Source organism: Rhea americana, unplaced genomic scaffold (assembly GCF_003343005.1).
Source record: "Rhea americana isolate MKP2758 unplaced genomic scaffold, rheAme1 scaffold_66, whole genome shotgun sequence".
Lineage (NCBI taxonomy): Eukaryota > Metazoa > Chordata > Aves > Rheiformes > Rheidae > Rhea > Rhea americana.
In genome coordinates this window covers 1,053,279-1,071,809 of record NW_028186823.1, presented here as the reverse complement: position 1 = coordinate 1,071,809, position 18,531 = coordinate 1,053,279, and the positions used below count along the sequence as shown (strand labels likewise).

General features: G+C 38.7%; 1 protein-coding gene across 3 annotated transcripts in view; it reads left to right on the top strand.

Moving 5' to 3' along the window:
* RASA3 (RAS p21 protein activator 3) overlaps positions 1-18,531 on the top strand; it is a 182,000-nt gene that overhangs the window by 145,778 nt on the left and 17,691 nt on the right. For 2 of the 3 annotated variants that reach the window (XM_085320869.1, XM_085320868.1), the window contains 7 exons: positions 2,658-2,738; positions 5,609-5,681; positions 10,204-10,283; positions 14,216-14,320; positions 14,837-14,993; positions 15,797-15,945; positions 17,869-17,983. In XM_085320869.1, coding sequence (XP_085176995.1) covers positions 2,658-2,738; positions 5,609-5,681; positions 10,204-10,283; positions 14,216-14,320; positions 14,837-14,993; positions 15,797-15,945; positions 17,869-17,983 — 760 coding nt within the window. The remainder of the gene's footprint in view (positions 1-2,657; positions 2,739-5,608; positions 5,682-10,203; positions 10,284-14,215; positions 14,321-14,836; positions 14,994-15,796; positions 15,946-17,868; positions 17,984-18,531) is intronic. The other variant, XM_085320870.1, reaches the window with a different exon arrangement.

The window sequence follows — 18,531 nt, the reverse complement described above, 5'->3', positions numbered from 1 at the left end:
AAAAGAAAAAAGAAAAAAAAGAAAGAAAAAAGAAAAGAAAAAAGAAAGAAAAAGAAAAAAATGATTTTCACCTTCTGTAAGATAGGCTGAGTGGATTTGGAGTAGGACTTGATTGCGTGAGAACGTACATCTAGAGTGTGATGCCCCAGGGAGGCAGGGAGCCGTCAAATATACAGGACCAATGAGCAACCGCTGCCTTTCTGGAAGCAGCAGCAGGAGTCTGCAGAGAAGAACTAACTCATCTCTGCATTTAGACGACCAAATTCTGTGTGGTGTGTATTTGACTTTGAGGCTTAGAGGGACATGAATCTTTCATTTCCAACTAGTACTGTGATAGCATTTGTAGCTCGAATCGAGGTATTGGCATGGCAGCACTGTGCAGTATCAGATACCTACTAGYTTGGGCATATGAAGGGCTTCCAATTATATGTGAAAAGTAAAATTTTTAATAGAACAAAAGATGTCTAGAAATAAAAGTGGTAGAGCACCTATCCCATGCAAGTTTTTTTGATTACTTTTGCTATGGTTTTGATCTATGATTTCACTTGACTATTCAAAATAATAGACATAATTCTCTTTTGCACCAGTATTAATGAATCAGTAACGAAAAGGAGATCCATCAAGGTTAACAACTAAGTGTTTTCCTGTGCAAGTGGAGGCTGTGAAAATAGGAAGCTTGTGCATTATTGGGGGCTGCCTGTAGTAAGCCAATTATTTAGACTTTATTCAGTGAGGTTGTAGGCCTGAGCGTTCTGCTTCTTGCTTGTGCCACTTTAGTGTAATCTTCGATCCTGATGTCCTTTTTAGGCCCATTTGAACCTATCTAGATTGACTGATAGTAGAACTTCTCTGATTAAAAAAAAAAAAAAAAAAAAGTGTGCATTGTTTACCCCTCCAGTAAACAGTATGTCCTGTTTTAGTCAAAGAAAGTACAGTTCTGGACTGTAGTAGGCTTTGGTATAGAAGGATTTTGCCTAGATAGAATAAATTATTTATTTTACTCTAACTAGTATTGGTAGAGTATAAATTTTTTCATCACCTTATGCAGAACAAGTAATAGCTCTGTGGTAAAATAATGTTTGAAGTCTACATCATGTGTTCCAAAAACTTTGCTTTGTGGATAAATTTGTAGAGTGCTATCTGTTGCTGATTTTTTTTTCCTGTTGCTTTTTATATCAAAGTTGCTGAAAGCAAGGAAATGGATATTGTTTTTCTTACTGAATTTATAGCACCCAGAAGTGTGTAAAGTATGTCACACTGTGAGTATAGGTACTGCTTACCTGCCCAAGGAGCTTTAGATTTTGTCTTCATTTAAAAATTTCCAGTTGCGACAGTGTAGTTCTGCCTGTGTAATTACAGCTCTGTGTGTGTAGTCTAAGGACTGCAGTAAGACTAGAGTTGCACTGAAAAGCAGCCTCTTTTCTGCAACTTGGTAAAGATTCTGCAAATCTGCTGTGTTCATGAGAAAGATCATTTTCAGTTGTTCCATTGTCCATCCTTAGAACTATCTTTATCTGCTTTTCCCCTTTCCTGCTTTAGAGCATACTGCTCTCTGGTATAAGTAAATGCTCCTACACAAAACAAAGGCACCAAGTAAATTAAAGTCTAGCACTGCAGTAAGCACGGGATCAAGTGTTTGTGCAGGTAAGGTGCGATTTGACGTATTTCTGAAAGACTAGGGAGTATTATTACAYTTGGGAGCATTTTTGACACCATCTCTGGAAGAGGCCGCATATGAGCTGCTGCAGTACACCACCTTTTCAGCACTTCACTTGCTGGAAGATATATTTGGCATCCTCTACAAAACCAGCAGACTTACCTGCTTGAAGTAGAAGTTGTTTCAGGAGGGAAAGTCCCAGCAACTGACTTGCCTGTTGTTATTTCTAATTGATCCTACCTTTCTAAGTAAGGTTTTAGTTTATGAAGCATGGAATGTCTTTACATTGATCCACGTTTTAGACAGAGATGTGGGAATGAGAGTGTGAAGGTGCAGATTTGTCACCATGACTTGCCACATGTCAGCAGAAACTGATTTGTTCTATTTTGTCCCTCCAGTGTCTCTGACTTCTTCAGTGCTGAGCTGCTGAATGTGTTCCCCTTTTCAGTTTTGCTATATAAAAATTTTAGCAAGGAAGATGGATGCCTCATAGCAGTGTCTTGGTCTGTAGTTAAGATTTCTTGACAAATAAGCCAATGCAAAATTTTGTCAGAAGCACTGAGGRCATCGTGAACATGATTCTGAGAAATCGTTTGTCTGCTGCTGGGATCTGTCTGTGTTCTTTTCCCATCTTTTGTTACAGAAGTAAATTCTGTTTATTATTATTTTTGGTGAATAAGTTGGATAATTATAAAATGTTGACAGTTCCCATCTTGATAACTGACTTATTTTATGAACCTTAAATTGTTGTTCTTGCATACTAAGAATCCTTCAAGTTTAAGATTTCCGTGTAATTTAACCATACTTTTGACTCTATTAAAGACAGTATTTAAGACCAACGTACATGTTTATTTTTAAAAGGATTGTGCTTAATGACATTTAAATTCTTTAGTAAAAGGTATTGTGAAAATGAGACAAGAGAAAAATGCATTGCTTCTGTTTGCTTTGCAAGCTCTCCTTGTGTTATTGATTTGTTTGTCTGCATTTTCTTCTTTTCTAGAGTTCTAGAATGCCAAGGCCTGCCCATTGTGAATGGGCAATGCGATCCCTATGCCACAGTTACCTTAGCAGGACCCTCCAGGCAAGTATTACAAATACAAGAACATTTTATAACAATGATTTGTTTCCTTCCTCATTAGAAACCTGCCTTTTCAGATGGACAGAGAGTTTGAATACCACTAAAATACCTAAGTGTTCATGTGTGCTGCATGTATGAACAAGTAAATTAGACTAGAGCAAGTAATTTGAGGCTTATTTCAGTTTTGATTTGTGTAAAGGTCTGAATAATTTTTTAATAATTTGAGTATCTTAGAGTATTTAATTTTGTTGAGGTTTAATTTGTGCAACTTCTCACGTAGCAATTGGAGGTTAGTTTTTAACCAAATTTATTGCCCAATTTTTGGCAAGTGGGGAGGCTTGATATATCAACATCTTGCAGAATATGTGCAACTGTATGTGAAYATTTTGGAATCTTTTCACTTTCAAGGTGTGGCAAATTAATGTATATCTAGAATGCTGTAGGTGACTCAGTCCTCTAATTTGAACTATGCAGACATAATACCAGGATAAAACTCTGGGAAGAGGTTAAATAATTAGATGATACAATATATTTACACAGTACTATTTACTTTAGATTTGGGATTAAACTTTCATATTTTGTTACAAAATTTCACATGCTGTTGAATATCACTATTTCGGTTTTGCTGATCTGGAGAGTCATTCTGTATGTCTGTGCCCTGTTAGGAATAAAATGGCTGTGCTATGGCTGCAGAAAATCACATTTATAGCGTAGATGAATCAGTATTTTACAACACTTTAAATAAAGTACTATAAATAAGACTCATTCCTGACAAATACTTGACCTGTCTACAGAGGAGTCTTGGAGACTGATCTGTAGCCTTCATCTTTTCTGGGTGTGTTATGTCTTATCCCTCAAAATGAGCTGCATATTTCACTTGTATGCTTTGATGTTTTAATCATATAACTTGTTTCAGATGGTATATAGATGGATATTGCTGGCACTGTCAGGAGATTTTTTGACTAACTAATGTATCCTTGAATGTCCAAATGTACCTCTCCTTGTCTGCTCCCCCAAGTCCTAATAATGTATAAGTCCTGATAACACAGAACAGTTTGTCTCATTTCAAAACATAGAGCATAGCTCCATCCTCTTCCTATCTTTTTTTTTTTTTTTTTTTGATGTGGGGGGGGGGGGGGGGGCTTACCTCCCATCTTCAGTTAGCGGCATGCAGCTTATTCCCATCCACTGCTTTGTTACTGCCTGGTAGCTGTGCTCGCTTTAATCGTCTCCCATTCTACATCCTACTTCCCAGTCCCTTCCCTGATGGGCTTATCAGTAAAGAGGTTGATTGGCAAGCCTGGCTGATGAGATGGGGTAGGCAGTCAGCCCTGTGTCTTAGAGGCGATTATCTCTCAGCTCCTCCTAGGAATAGTGAGATATTTTAATCTCTAAATCATTTTCCTCTCTGGATCTTTCAATGCCTCTCCTCCTGGAGTAGGAAAGCTGCTTTATGCTATTGCATTTTATGCAATGCCAAGCATAAAAATGCCAACAGATGTGCTGTTGTTTATTGTGTAATTTGTACTTACAGAGCCTAGAGACTTCTCAACCAGAACTCATTCAGCACCTGTATTATAGAAGTGAAAGCAGCATATGCTGGTGGACTGGCTCATTCAATTCATACAGGAAGGCTTTAGCAGCACGGGGAATTAAACCTAGCTTTGCTTAGCCACTGTAAGAGAACACGTAGAATTGTCTGGTCAATATACCTAGTTAAAAGGAATATAAGCAGCTCTGCTGCATGAGAAATGAGGGATAAATTCTGAGATGAAATGATTAGTAGGTCAGGTTTCCTCGTGGTTGTTGCATCTTTCCATCTGTGTCTGTTTTTATCTATACCCTCTTATTACTGCTGAGCTGAAGAGGAAATTCAATGACACAAGAAGTTATAGAGCTTTTCAATTGTAGGTAACTAGGGCAAATCAAGCATTAGGTTCATAATGTTTGGAAATCATCAAACAGCTGTTTGGCTGGCCTATGTGAAATGCATTGACTGGCTTTAGCTCAATACCAAGCAGTTAGTATTAGTCTGTATTCTAAAATGCAGACGTAGGAGGAAGATACCGTCTACAGAGAATGCATGGGCAGCACTGAACTTTGGCAGGCCTATTACCCTGTGAGAGATTTGAGGGAGGTCTGCCAATAACAGTATAAATTGAAGACTTCTGCCTAGGACCTCTCTCAATTCAACAGTGTAATGTTTACTGGGAGCTGTTGGGGCTGCAGGGAAAAGGGTAAAAGGAATAGAGGTATATGATAGAGCAGTAAAAATATGACTTTCTGATCTTATAAAAAGTAGAGCTTAAAAAAATGTTTGAAGTGCTCATGTGCTAAACTGTTTCTTTGAACAACCTCTTCATTCTTACAGAGTAAATTATTCATTATTATTTATTATTTAACACCATTGAAAAGCATTCATTAATTCCTCATGCCAAGATTACAAAAAAATAAAATACGGAAATATGTGTATCAGCCCTCATCCATCTCCTGTGCTTTTAGGGTGTGAGAACTCCTTGAGTCACATGACAATTGAAAATGTCCCCCAAATACTGCTGCTCAAAGCTATATTCCTGCACGTTGCTTTGTACACATATGAGACTGCCGGAGGGAGCAAGTGACAGAATCAGGGTTCAAGGGTGCCAGTTTAAGAGTGGGTAACAAACTACAATTACTTACACAGCAACGCAGTGAATCGCGCTCTCAAATTTGTGTGAGCACATGTGCCTTGCTGTCCTAGAGCCGCATGGCACTCCAGTTCTTTCAAATAAATCAAATGTTTGACTATTTCATTGTTCCTCAGTGACTCTGTTCTAGGATCACACTTCCGCTAATGTTGTTTCTTATACTTTTTTTTTCTTTCTTTAATTCAGATCAGAAGCCAAAAAGACTAAAGTTAAAAAGAAGACCAACAATCCACATTTTGATGAAGTGTTTTATTTTGAGGTTGGTATTTCAAAGGAATGGGTGACAAGCTGAAATACTACACTGTAGATAGTTGGCACAACAGGCTGCCCCATGTTGTGCCAGCTGTCTTTTTTGAAGGCTGTTTCAAAGCATAGTGCAGAGCGCAGAAGTATCCAGATTCAGACTAGCTGTCTGCTGAGGCAGCAATATATTGCTTCAGCCCAGGTGCCCAAAGGAAAAGCTTCCAGCCACTTCTCCTGAGCAGCAAGCTTTTCGTTCCCCTATAACTCAGCCCAGGCAGTTTTGAGAAAGGATAGATAAAGAGTAGGATTTCTAATTATTATTACTTTTTATTACATTTTATTTATTTATTTAGCTTATGTGGTTCTTTCTAGCCTGTGTTTTTTCTAGCCTACCTTCCCTATTCAGTGGAAGGAAGGTTGTCTCATAGGAATATTAAAACATTGAAAACAGCAGAAAGAAAGCATATTTAAAACTGGATGTTTTAGCTGTTACCATTCTGCTGCAATACCAGTGCCTTTTCTCCAAGTGGGTGAAGCCTCTGCAACTGTATTTAACGTAGAACAGGTCCTGTTCCCATGAAGCGTAACTCAAAGTTCTCCTTTTTTTTTTTTTCTAGATCTGAGCGTATTTGTGTGTGTATGTATGTTTATAGCTTTATAGCGTGGATACCTCTTGAAAGTTTTCATTCTGTCTTATAAAGTATCTGCATCTTTCTCTTGGACATTTTATTCCTGGTCTACATTTTATGGGTCTAATTAAATAGATATTTCAAAAACATGCTCACATCTGCAGTAGAAATTGTTACCTGTRTAGGAATGGCACTTAGGGATGTGTTTTCTAGAGTAAATTCAGAAGCATATTCAGCCRTAGCAGGAAGGAGCCAGGGATAGAAGAGCTGTGCAGCCATACAAGTGCTACTGCATCATGCTGATCTGAAATGCACGTATCATTCTGGCCTGTGCCAGTGAGGGAACTTACTGCTTTCTCCCTCCACCCTCTACGAACTACCATCTTTATCTAGAAACTGGACAGTTATACCAAAATGCAAAGTCAGTCATACCAGCAGAAATGTGCTCATATTGGTGTAATATATTTGTGTTTGAGGAACAGATACAATAAGCTCTTTATTGGCAGAAGCTCTTTCTTCTTTCCACCCTAAGTGGTGGAAGCACTGAAGGTTGGCTGGGATAACCTTTTAGGGTAATCTTTGCTGTGGTAATCCAGCAAATCTTTCTAAAGTATAGCTTCACTGCAAATTTAACTATAGCTGGTGATGAACCTTTCTCCCTGCCTGACTCCGTGAGCCCGCAGCCCCACTGGTGCTGCGTGGGCATGGCTGGCTGGCAAGGCAGAGATCTCGCAGCTCTGAGTAGTGAACCTGCACTGAGGTGCGCTGTGTGTTCACCCAGGGCTGCCCAGGATATCAGCTTCTCACCTAGCCCAAAGCTGCTGCCTTTGGCAGTGACACATGAATGATGCTATATGTAAATAAGCTAAAATGGGTTTCCTTGTTCCTAATATAGGCAGTTCTAGAGACATCTAACTGTGAGAACTTTTTAACGAGAATGTAATCCAGGAATTCAGTCTGCAAACCACAAAGCTTCACCTGTTTGATTCCTCTGCCCTCTGTGCCTTGTAGAAACAGAACAAACAAATTCAGCACTGAACTTGGCAGCTGATGGAGATTGAGAGGAAGAATGAGGGAAAAGGGGAGCACCTGCTAGCTGGAATTATGAAAGGGAGCTGGAGGCTTATTTAGCTTGCCTTTTTGCTAAAAGTCAGGTTGCATGCAAGGATCAGCAGAAGCAAAACCTGAGCTCAAACCTATGCCCCAGCTGTTCTGCTAAATCAGAGTAAAAGGTTTTCTGTATGGTAGGAACAGAGCTGGGGCCATGTCTGAATCAGCAGGAACTCTGCTGCAAAAACATACCCCCAGTGCAGACAGAGTCATCATAGATTTATGTCATTTTTTGGAGAGTGGTTAGTACATACCTAACTAAATGTCTCCAGGGACCAAAGTTCAGGAGAACTGCTATGACTGGGAAATATATTTGGTAATGAGACATGAGCAGCCTTGTAGCTGATGCAAGCTAACAGAGTGCTCTGATTCCTGTAGAGCTACACAGATTCATGCTGTTGACAGAGGTGTCATTTGCCAATTCCAAACAGCTTCCTCAACTTTCCTGCAGTCTGCAAGCCCAGTGACTGTCCATGGATCCAAGCAGGAAGCAGCTCTGTAAAAGTCAGTGAATAGATACTTTCCTTTCATAGATTTAGTTTTCTAAGCGGAAAATAGCTCTTCATTGCTGTGAAATCTAAGTGCTTATTAAAAGGGTGGAACAAGTGAAACTTGCACCTGAGGTATGGGGACCATTTCCACCACTATCCAGCTGCAGCACTGCAAAGGGACTCAGAAGTCTATATGCAGCTACAGGAAAATTCCCCCCTCATGGGAACTGAGGAAGGTACGTGCTGAGGACCCCTTTGCAAACCCACATGTGCTGAAAAAGTTTTGAGCAGCTGTTAAGTTTCTTGAGAGCTTTGCATAAATAAAAGGAGCAACAGAGCTGAGCTGTGCCCTCTTAGCTATCATATACCATTTTACAACAATTTCAGCACTGTGGGCTAGGAATTTCCTAATATTCAATTCTGTCCTTTTACCGGTGAACTTCATACAACTATCTTTTTAGAAATACAGTTCTTGAGCATTTAAACTAATCTGCATGCTGAGCAGGCTTGCAGATAATAGAGGCCTTAAACATGCAGACTCCAGCAAAGCTCCTTAGAAAAATGTTTACTAGACAGGTTGTGCTGTAACTTACACCTGTGCTGGAACCTTTTTTGACCGCTCATGTTACAGCTAATAAAAAAATATGTAAGATAACTTCCTTATTAGCTTTGCAGTAGTAGAAAATAAGCCATTTTCAGTTATGTAGGATCATTTCTTCAAGCCACAATGAAGACTGTTTCAAGGTAGGGTAAGGAAATTTATGCTGAACTCCTGAAGTGATATGATGTGTTTAAATCACCATACTCTTGGGCTTACAGGTGCATTTGAATCAATTATAGACTGAAGGGTTTGGTCTCCAGTGCTGCCTAGTACCTTTTAGGTGATAGGTATCACCTCAAAAATAGCCTTGTTTTTGTGAACAAAAACTATATTCAGCATCACATGCTGAGGATGATACTCCTCTGGTTCCTCTCCTACAGTGCAGCTAAATCTTTGCCTCTCTTGTTTGTACCGTCTGGTGTACAATGTAAAACTAAAAAGCTAARTTTACAATAAAAGCCACTTTCCATGAGTAGGAAGTATTAAGCCACAAAAGTATTTTAAAGCTACAATAAAGTTGCACTTGTATGTGCAACCAAGAGCCGAACCCACACATTATATATGCTTGCATTTGATCAGTTTGTGCTGTGGTTTCAGCTGGGTGGGGTAACTTTTTTCTCAGGTTTCTGACACACTAGTCAAAAATACAGCCATCAAAGTCTTTTTTTTTCTTCTTATCATGCTAGAAAACAAATTTTAAGAAATGTTTGCATAAAAACTTTCTCTTCTCTTCTCTACACTTGCAGCTATCTTTCCATGTCTTTCTACCTATGCTTTGCTGTTTATCAATGTGGCAAATGTTTGGTGAGAAAAGCTGATCTGTGGACCTGATTCTGTATTCTGATATGCGTAACAGATTTTCTCCTGGAAAATCGATCTGCTTGGTATTTTTATGTGGATATGATTAACTGACATCCAAGATAGCAGAACAGGCAGAACTTCCCAGTTTTAATTAACTGCAAAATGTTTTTTTGGGGGAGGAGGGAGGAGTTGTTTGATTGTTTTTGTTTTATTCTCTTCAGAGTGCCTCAGGGCATCTGTTGTAAGACTATTTCAAACCACTTATTAATTTACTTTTTTTTTTAGAATTTATTTATGGAAAAAAAGGAAGTATTCCTTCACACAACTTTTTCTTTTCAATGTAAACTAAAAGTACCATAGTAATATGAAAAATTCCCCTTTTCTGGTTAAAGAAAGTCTGGTGTATGATGTAGTTGCTCTTTGATATGATTATGTAACTACTTCTGAGTAGTGAGGAATCTGTTTAGTCAACAGGTTTATTCACATGCATAAAGGTTTTCAGAATCAGGACTAAAGTTCACAGAATCACGGAATGGTTGAGGTTGGAAGGGACCTCTGGAGATCATCTAGTCCAACCGCCCTGCTAAAGCAGAGTTGCCTAGAGCACGTGGTACAGGAGTGTGTCCAGGCAGGTTTTGTGTAACTCCAAGGAAGAAGATTCCACAACCTCTCTGGGCAGCTTGTGCCAGTGTTACCCTCACAGTAAAAAAGCTCTTCCTTATATTCCTGTGTTTCAGTTTGTGCCCATTGCCTCATGTCCTGTCACTTGGCACCACTGAAAAGAGTCCAACCCTATCCTCTTACTGCTGATAGTCAAAGATTGCAATCTGTCAGAGCATTGCACAAGTAACAGAGAAATTCTTTTGTATCAGATTAATTTGTTAAAAGATTCCTCCTTTTCACTAGGTTACAAGACCCAGTAGCTACAACAAGAAGTCTCATTTTGATATTGAAGATGTTGATGAAGTTGACAAAATGGAGATCAGGTAATATTTTTTTTAAAAAAAAAAAAAACTTCATACAAATTAACTTTTCTTCCAAAGTTGTGTAACTTTATAGTACAGTGAGTTTTCCAAGTGGCAAGCATGGTTTTACTTCTGATAAATCAAGATGAGTCTTTGTCGCTGTGTCTGTACGTGCCTTTATCTCTACAGTCCTGTAGATCGTGTCTGAATGTACATAATAGTTCCACTGTGGGAGAGATCCTGATTATTTTCCTTGATATTATGTGTAAGTTACTAATATGCTGTTGTTGCTAAGTGTAGTCTTTTATTTGTAGGCTCATCTTCCATTCCTCCCTCAGTTCCCAAAGAGAGTCTAGAAGTTATGGGATGCGCTCAGTTTGAACAATCTGTTTTCTTTTGTCCCTTCATTTTAGCAACCCAGATGGAGGTCCTCTTTCCCTGATAGGAAACTCATGAGCTCAGAGTTTCTTGGTGGCCAAGGCAGTTTCTCTTTCTTTTTGCCTGCCAGAATTTAACTCCTTCTTGCAAGGCTGGGTATGATAAAATGCACAGGAAAGAAGCAGCTCTAATTTCAAAAACAAAGTAAACCCCCCCCMCACACACACAGTTATTACTATTTTAAAACTTGCTGGGGCCTGTCAACAGTGTCTGTTGGGACAGGTGAATATAAGGAGCAAAACTTGGAAGTATTGCATGCATGATACCATCATATGTGTTGAAACTTAGAGATCTGGGCCATCTGGTGAGCTGGATGCACCGCAGCTGAAGACTGCTGTGTTTGTATCAAGAAGTGTGATATTTCCCTCCTCCGGTCTGCTAAGATTTGGAGGAACGAAAGTTGAAGGAGAACAGTTGCCCCACTCTCCACCTCTTTCTGCGTGTATGTTCCTTCTGGAGAGGCAGTAAGGGCTTATTTCTCAAAATATTTCTCTTGTCCCTTCAGAAGCAGAACTGGCAGTAAGGGAAAGAGAGGGGACCAGAAAGAGAAGACAATACTTACCCTAGTGAGCAAGATGCATTTATGTTAGTGAATGAATGGATGCAGTCTGCCATATTATTCTCTACTTAGWCTGACTATCAGCAACTGGTTCAGGTAGCCTGTTACTGTAGTATCACAGCTGTGCATGACCATTACTAGATTTATCCTTGCCAGGGCTCTGCGAGACAGGAAAGTAAAACTATTCCTATTTGAGAGATACAATAAACTGAGAGTATCTGCATTAGGCAGTGCAAAGGTAGCTAGTTTAAGGGCAACCTGCGACTAATTTCATAAGAGAGCTAGAAATCTCAGGCTCAGTGCCATGCTGATTTGGCTGAATTAGTATGAGGATCACACCAGATGACCTAGCACCAGACTAGTATTTCTGCATGATGTAGGCAGGTAGTAAACAACATGTTCCATGTTCCATAGGATATATATTGGAGCATGCAATTGAACAACATCTTGAGATTCCAAATCCACTGTTGTAGACTGGAATGCCACTATTTTTAAAGAATCGCCTATTGCGAAGGTGATGTTAGATGTTCACTGAATCAGCTGTCCTGGAACAGACACCTGCACTTGAATATTTCACACTTTTAAAATGCTGTTTCAGGCAGCCCATGGATAAAGTTATGGCTTTGGTAGAAATTCTTATTTTGGACTGCTGGAACTGAATAGAATTATACAGTGGTTTTGGTTTACTTAGTAAGTGATTTCTGGACAAATGACTGGCTGCAATGATAATGTGCAGGTAACTGAGATTGAAAAAAAAGAGTATGGTAAAGAGTTTGTGAAGAGACATACAGAACAGTTGGGAAGAAGATTAAGCACTTAATATTGGAAAGCAGTTTTAGTTGAGCAAACTTTGTTCAGAGATTTTTGTCCCAAAAAGGACAGTGGGTTTTTTTGTTTCCATCCTGGATTCCCCTTCCACCCCCGCTCACTTCCTTGAGTGACCCTGTTCAGTCAGGGCTAGATTGCCCCCATGCCCTCTGGATGGCTCATGCAATTTGTTTTTCTTTTTTGGTTTTGTGGTTTTTTTACTCCTGAGAAAAATATCATTCCACAGGGTATGGAGCAGTCTTAATCTCTCATGGCTTTTTCTCTAAAGCAATGAAAGGTTTTTGTCTTTGAGTGGGTGTAGGAAGTTGCAGGCAGGGCATATCAGTGCTTTGGGACCAGATGTTCTGGGGAAATCCATTGTGTCTCCTCCGCCTCTCTGCTTGCTTGCTTCTTTCTGTGGCTAAAGGGACGTTAACATAGCAGTGAAGACTCTTGTTATACTTGGTTTCAGCCTGACCATTTGTAAAGCTGCGCTTGACGTAATTTTGCTTTTTAAAAAGTTAAAAGACAGTAATCTTTCACTCTGAGGCATATTATGACACATTTTTTTATGCTGCCTTATCCTTCATACTCCAAGTGCACAAAACAATAGTTTCAACACTTTGCATGCCTGGCTTATTTACTGTGTAGTGTGAGGTCTTGAGTTGCTAGCTCCACTCCTACAGATTGTTTGTACTGATTTTTATCTATAACTTGATTTCATATGGGAGCATTCTCTTTGGAAGTGTGTAAGGCTGTGTATGTTTGAATCTGTTGTTGCTAGTGAGTGTCTTGACAGAATTTGGCTAAGCTATAAACCATTCGCCTATAAATACTTGGTAAACTGTTTGACCACATAAATAAGTTTCTCAAGATTCATCCTCTCCTGAAGCTGCTTTGAGTCACGTGAATTAGAGTTAGCAGGATAGTAGCTGACCAAATATGGAGAAAGGGTAGAGGAGGTAGAATTTGCATAGAAAATTTTTCCTTTTTTGGAAATCTTGCCCTACAAAAATACTGTCAAAATATCAGAGTTTGAAGAACTTAAAGCAGCAGACATGCAATATGAGCTGATGCTATGTCTAGCATATGAAATTTGATGCATGAGATGCTGTTGAGAGATAAGCCTCAGAGGATTTAAGTGATATCCTTTGCTTTCATATAAGGTAGAACTAACCTTTATAGGGACTGTCAGCCTTCGTTCCTTGACAAGCCTGCTGTGAATTGCTTGAGACTAGGAAGGTGGTATAAATGTATCCATAACTGGATGACTTTGCACTTGATCTAAATTAAACTTACTGTTCTCTCAAAAATCCTCTTTATTTGAATGCCCTGTATGTGTGCATTTCCCCAAAGTTTAAGGTGCATTCAGACTGTCACTTGATTAGTTGTGAAATTCTCAGCTGAGCTTGTTCTAAAATAAAAGTGCCTCTCAGAGGAAACTCCATCCTAGAGTTTGAAACATTAATGCTAAACAAAATTTTTCTGCAGGTGCAAACCAGTACTACTACTTTGAATCTCGGCAGTTTGTTTTGTACACCAAGGAGAAGAAGTATCATCTAGAGATACACACTAGAGCTTCCCAAATGTGAGGGACTGAGTGCTGTAATTTATGTAGGCTGCAGTCAGTACACAGGTGAACTGTTATACAGAATGGTAGAACTGTCTTAAGGTTTCTGAAAATCTGTGCAGAACTAGTTTAGGTGCAGTAAAGTTTATTAGCCTGATACAGTAAACCTTCCTAGAACCAAAAACACCAGGAAAGACTCTGTAGACATTCACCCTAACTCTGTAAGGACTCCCACTTCTAATAATCCTAAGTTAGACCCAGACTGAAATCTTTGTATTTTTTCCCTCCTGTTGGGGATTCCAAAGAACCCACTGAATCTTTATCAATATGGATTGTGGAAAATTGGTTATACAGATGAGGGAAAGGTGGTCAGAGATTTTTCACTGATGTTTCATGGAGGTGAACTGTAAAGCTCCAGAAATCTGAGGTTGTCCCTGATGGCTTGGAAACCTGTCTAGTAGAGTTTTGGACCTTTCTGACTCATGTTTGGGAGGGAGAACCACAAAATTGAAAACAAAGTTGTTGATTTTTTTTTCTTTTATTATGACATGGTCATATTAATTATTTGTTTTATTACAGAGTTGATCTTTGGAATGCCAGTAACTTGAAGTTTGGAGATGAGTTTCTAGGAGAACTAAGACTTCCTTTGAAATTTCTCCGACAGTCTAGTTCATACGAAGCATGGTATTTGACGTTTTTTTGGTAGTATAGGTGAAAGTATATGTTTGCTATGAAGTTCTAAGAATAACTATTACTATATAATAAAGTTTTTAAATGGATTTAACTTACATTTACTAAGATTATTTTGGCGTTTTTTTTTTWAAAAAGAGCTAGATATAAGAACAGTAAGTTTTGATATATGATTGGAGATCTCAGTTTGCCTCTGTATATTGTTTGTGGGAGTTCTAATGCATTGACTTTTTACTATTRTCTGCTGTAATTTATCACCAGTGCTATAGTTTTCTTATTATATGGAATTTCATATCACAGCTACATAAATCTTTATGATCAGAGTTCCCCTTGTTACAATTGGTGCAAAATAAACTGGTAAACTTCATTTAAAAATCCTGATTCAGAACTCTCAAAAATTTAATAAATATATAAATATTATGTATGTCTGTACATGTTATATATACTCATGTATAGCTTGAGATAGTGTTGTATTTCAAAATAAGCCTTCTGTCTTATTTTGCTTGTCAGGTATTTCCTGCAGCCCAGAGATAATGGTAACAAGTCACTGAAACCTGATGACCTTGGTTCCTTAAGGTTAAATGTGGTTTACACTGAGGACCATGTTTTCTCCTCAGACTATTACAGTCCACTTAGAGACCTCCTGCTAAAATCTGCAGATGTTGAGGTAATTTGCTTGCATTGCTTATTGTTTACCTGCTGATCATCCTCACAAAGTTCTCCTGAAATGTTTGTCAGTATCTGCCTGGCACTATAGTTCTTCACCATAGACTTCACCTTCTTCCTTTTACCATTTGAGGGTCTTGTTAAGCTGTGCATATCCAGCATGTTTGTTTTCAGTCCTTGCAGAAAAGATCTTTATCTGCATGCAGTATGGTGGGTGAAGGCACACCCAGGAACAACAGTGGTTATGACAGCCACATATTCTGTGTGGTTTTCTAATTTTATATTTGAAAATACAAAGTGAACTTCAGTTTGAAATGGTTTTTCTTCACTGGAAAGAAACAGGTTTACTTGCACAATAAAACAAACAAAAACCTGATCCTGAAATATCAGATGTTGGCCCATGTCTGCCATTATATATACTTTTAGCAGTTGTAACAGCACTGCTATTTTTTCAGTACAAGAACTGTGTTCTGTTATGATTGTGGCTTGAAAACAGGAAAGTTTAGAGTTCTTCTCCAGTTGCTTCCCAGGCAGCAGTGATATTCAGTGAAAAGATAGCTATTAAAAATGGGGAAAAAGAGACTGTATTGTAATAGTTTTTAAGTTGCTGCCCTCTTGTGAGCAAAACCTTCCACCAACAGAAAAATAGAAGGTAAGGTGCAGCCATGTTATGTGCAGGCACATTTGGGTAATGGGCTGCTGCAACTGTTGCATGGTCTTCTGCATTAAGGAGCTGATGGGAAGGAAAGAAAATGATTCTTCTAGCAAGACCTCTCAAAGTTTTTATTTATCTCCACTGTTCAGCCTGTTTCGGCATCAGCTGCACACATTTTGGGTGAAGTTTGCAGAGAAAAACAGGAAGCAGCCATACCTCTTGTCAGGCTTTTCTTACACTATGGCAGAATTGTGCCTTTCATAAGTGCCATTGCGAATGCCGAAGTGAAGAGAACTCAGTAAGTACCAACAAACCAATTGCTATTAAACTTACATTCTCAATGTTGGCTAGTTTTAGGATCTTGCACTCAGTTTCTAGAATTTCGTGTAATTTCAAAAGAAACTGTTGGTGTTGTTCCTGTTCCTCCCAGCTGAGTGACAGAGTATTTAAACTCATTCAGTGCTCTGAAGATCTATGAGTTGAAATYTTAGAGGACACCCCAGAAGATTTTCCTCTGTCTACTTACAAGATTGTTGTTAGGTCTGAGAGCAGAGATTCTTACTGTGTTCTCAGTCTTGATTATATTTGGTAATTGTAAAAATCCTACATTCAGCTGTTCACATGAAAACATTTCAGCTTTATAGTGTGCTAATAACCCATCTAACACTAAGTGCTTCCTGAACTTGTTCGAAAACAAAAGGCAAGTTTCTTCCTAGGGATGAATTTTTAAGGCAAACTGAATTCCATCTTTCCAATTAGATGGCTGAAGAACAAAGATGGGATTGGATCTGGCAGTGGATGGCAGAAAGCGTAATCTTTTCTCTGGTCACTTCTATCTAAGTCTCTGCCTTGACTTACTGTCCTGTTGACATTTTTGCAGCATCAAGATCTAGCATTCAGGACAGGCAGGACTTGTTGCCATAAGCCTACRTAGTCATGCTCTTGGCTGACAGCAGAGATAGCTGGGAGCTGAGGGGAGTGACAGATACTGACTCTAAAGTAAAAGCTTTCCTCAGTACAAAATAAAGTCTGTGTGTGGGTTGGCTTTTTTCATAGTGTCTAAGGGATAGACTATTTTCCTTCCTGTAGGTAGGTGTATTTTTCTGTGCTGCAAGTTGGCTGAAGTATTCTGGTTAATGCAATGTGAGGAAATTTGCTGCTCTCTGGTCAGTTGTGTTCCTGTAATAAGACAGCAAGGGATGTTTATGTGTTTTCAGGGCTGTCTGGCACTTCTAACAGGTAGGCAGCTTGTTTCTTTAAAAAACAAAATCGTGAATCCAGCAGAAGAACTAATCCTGTTCTTCACTGCTTGTAAATGAATACAGCTGTGGTACAGTATAAAAATCAGGAAAGATATGTTGTTACTGTATGTATGAGAGCAAGCAAAAGACTTGATGTCTAGATTTGAAATACTGTCTATGGGCACAGTTTTGATCATCTAGGTTTAGAAAGGATAGTTGATTATGTACCTATCTGCATAAATTAAACTGCTATACAGAGAGTTACAGGTACAAATTTAATATGAAATTGTTTGCATTCTCCAAATACAGTAACAAAAAAACCYCACATCACAGTGCAGATAGCTGAAGCTTAGCAAGTGCTGTGTCCATGCATTGTAGTAGAGAAACTGTGTGCAAGTGGCCCTTGCAGAAAGAAGTAAGTGTCTCCACAGCATCCACAGGACTCTCAGTGCAGAACTGAGATCAGTGCCTTGTTGAAGGATATTATCATAGGACAGTGCTGCAGGTCACCTAGAAAAGATGGCTGTGCCATTGGAGCCAATGCTTTCATATCCCTCCTAACTTACAAATACTCATCTTGTGGTATAAGATAGTAGGTCACATGTGAAGTAAACATGGAGCATGTAAAATCAGGTGCGTTTTCGTCCATTTACGTTGTAAAAACATTTGATCTGAGTCTGCATGTTGCCATGTATTTGGGTGGTGCACTGAGGCTTTTACACACTACCCTAATACAAAAAAAAAAAAAAAAAAAAAAAAANGCTACCAACATCTTTGGACTTGCTATACTGCTTTTCTGTTACAACCTGGGAGTGCACTAAATGCTACATAACTGCGTTTGGTGGCAGACTGGATTCAAAGGGATTTTTTGTTTGTGTATTCAAAACCAGATTTCCATCACCTTTCACTGCTTCTTTTATTTCCATATGTTAGCAGTTTCTTGCAAAGAGACTAAATTACAGAAAATTGTTCACTTTCAGAGATCCAAACACCATTTTCAGAGGGAACTCATTAACTTCCAAGTGTATTGAYGAGACCATGAAACTGGCAGGGATGCATTATCTGCAAGTTACACTGAAGCCAATCATAGATGAGGTAAGAACAGTWTAGAGTGTTTGATAAAAATCACTGTAAAAGGCCTTTAGGGAACAGATGCTGTTTATTTCTTCACATTTTAAGATGACTTTGTAGGATTAATATGTAAGAGCCTGTTTCTGCATCGAAATCTGGTGTGTTAGTTTATCCACAGCTGAGCTWCCACGTTCAGAAACAGTATTAAAGGAAATGGGAGGTTTGCATTTGTCTGAATGGATTTCTTCTGTTTTATTAAATATAACTTTTTTCCCTGAGAAATTAATAAATAAATTAAAAATGTGGATGAATAAAGAATATCCACCGCAGAAAACTGCCAGAGCCCTATAAGCAGTACATTGTCTCTAGTGGTTTTAAAGCAATAAAATTATTCTTAGATAACTGTGTATATGATGCATGTGTTGTAGCAATGGTTTATTATCTATCTAGACCAGAGTGGTAGGGGTGGGGTTCTTTAGTGCAGTTATTAAGCAATACTTTCAGACCACAGATTTCCTTTAAATGATTTGACATTTTGTTCATCGGTTGTTTTAATACATTCATTGAGAAAA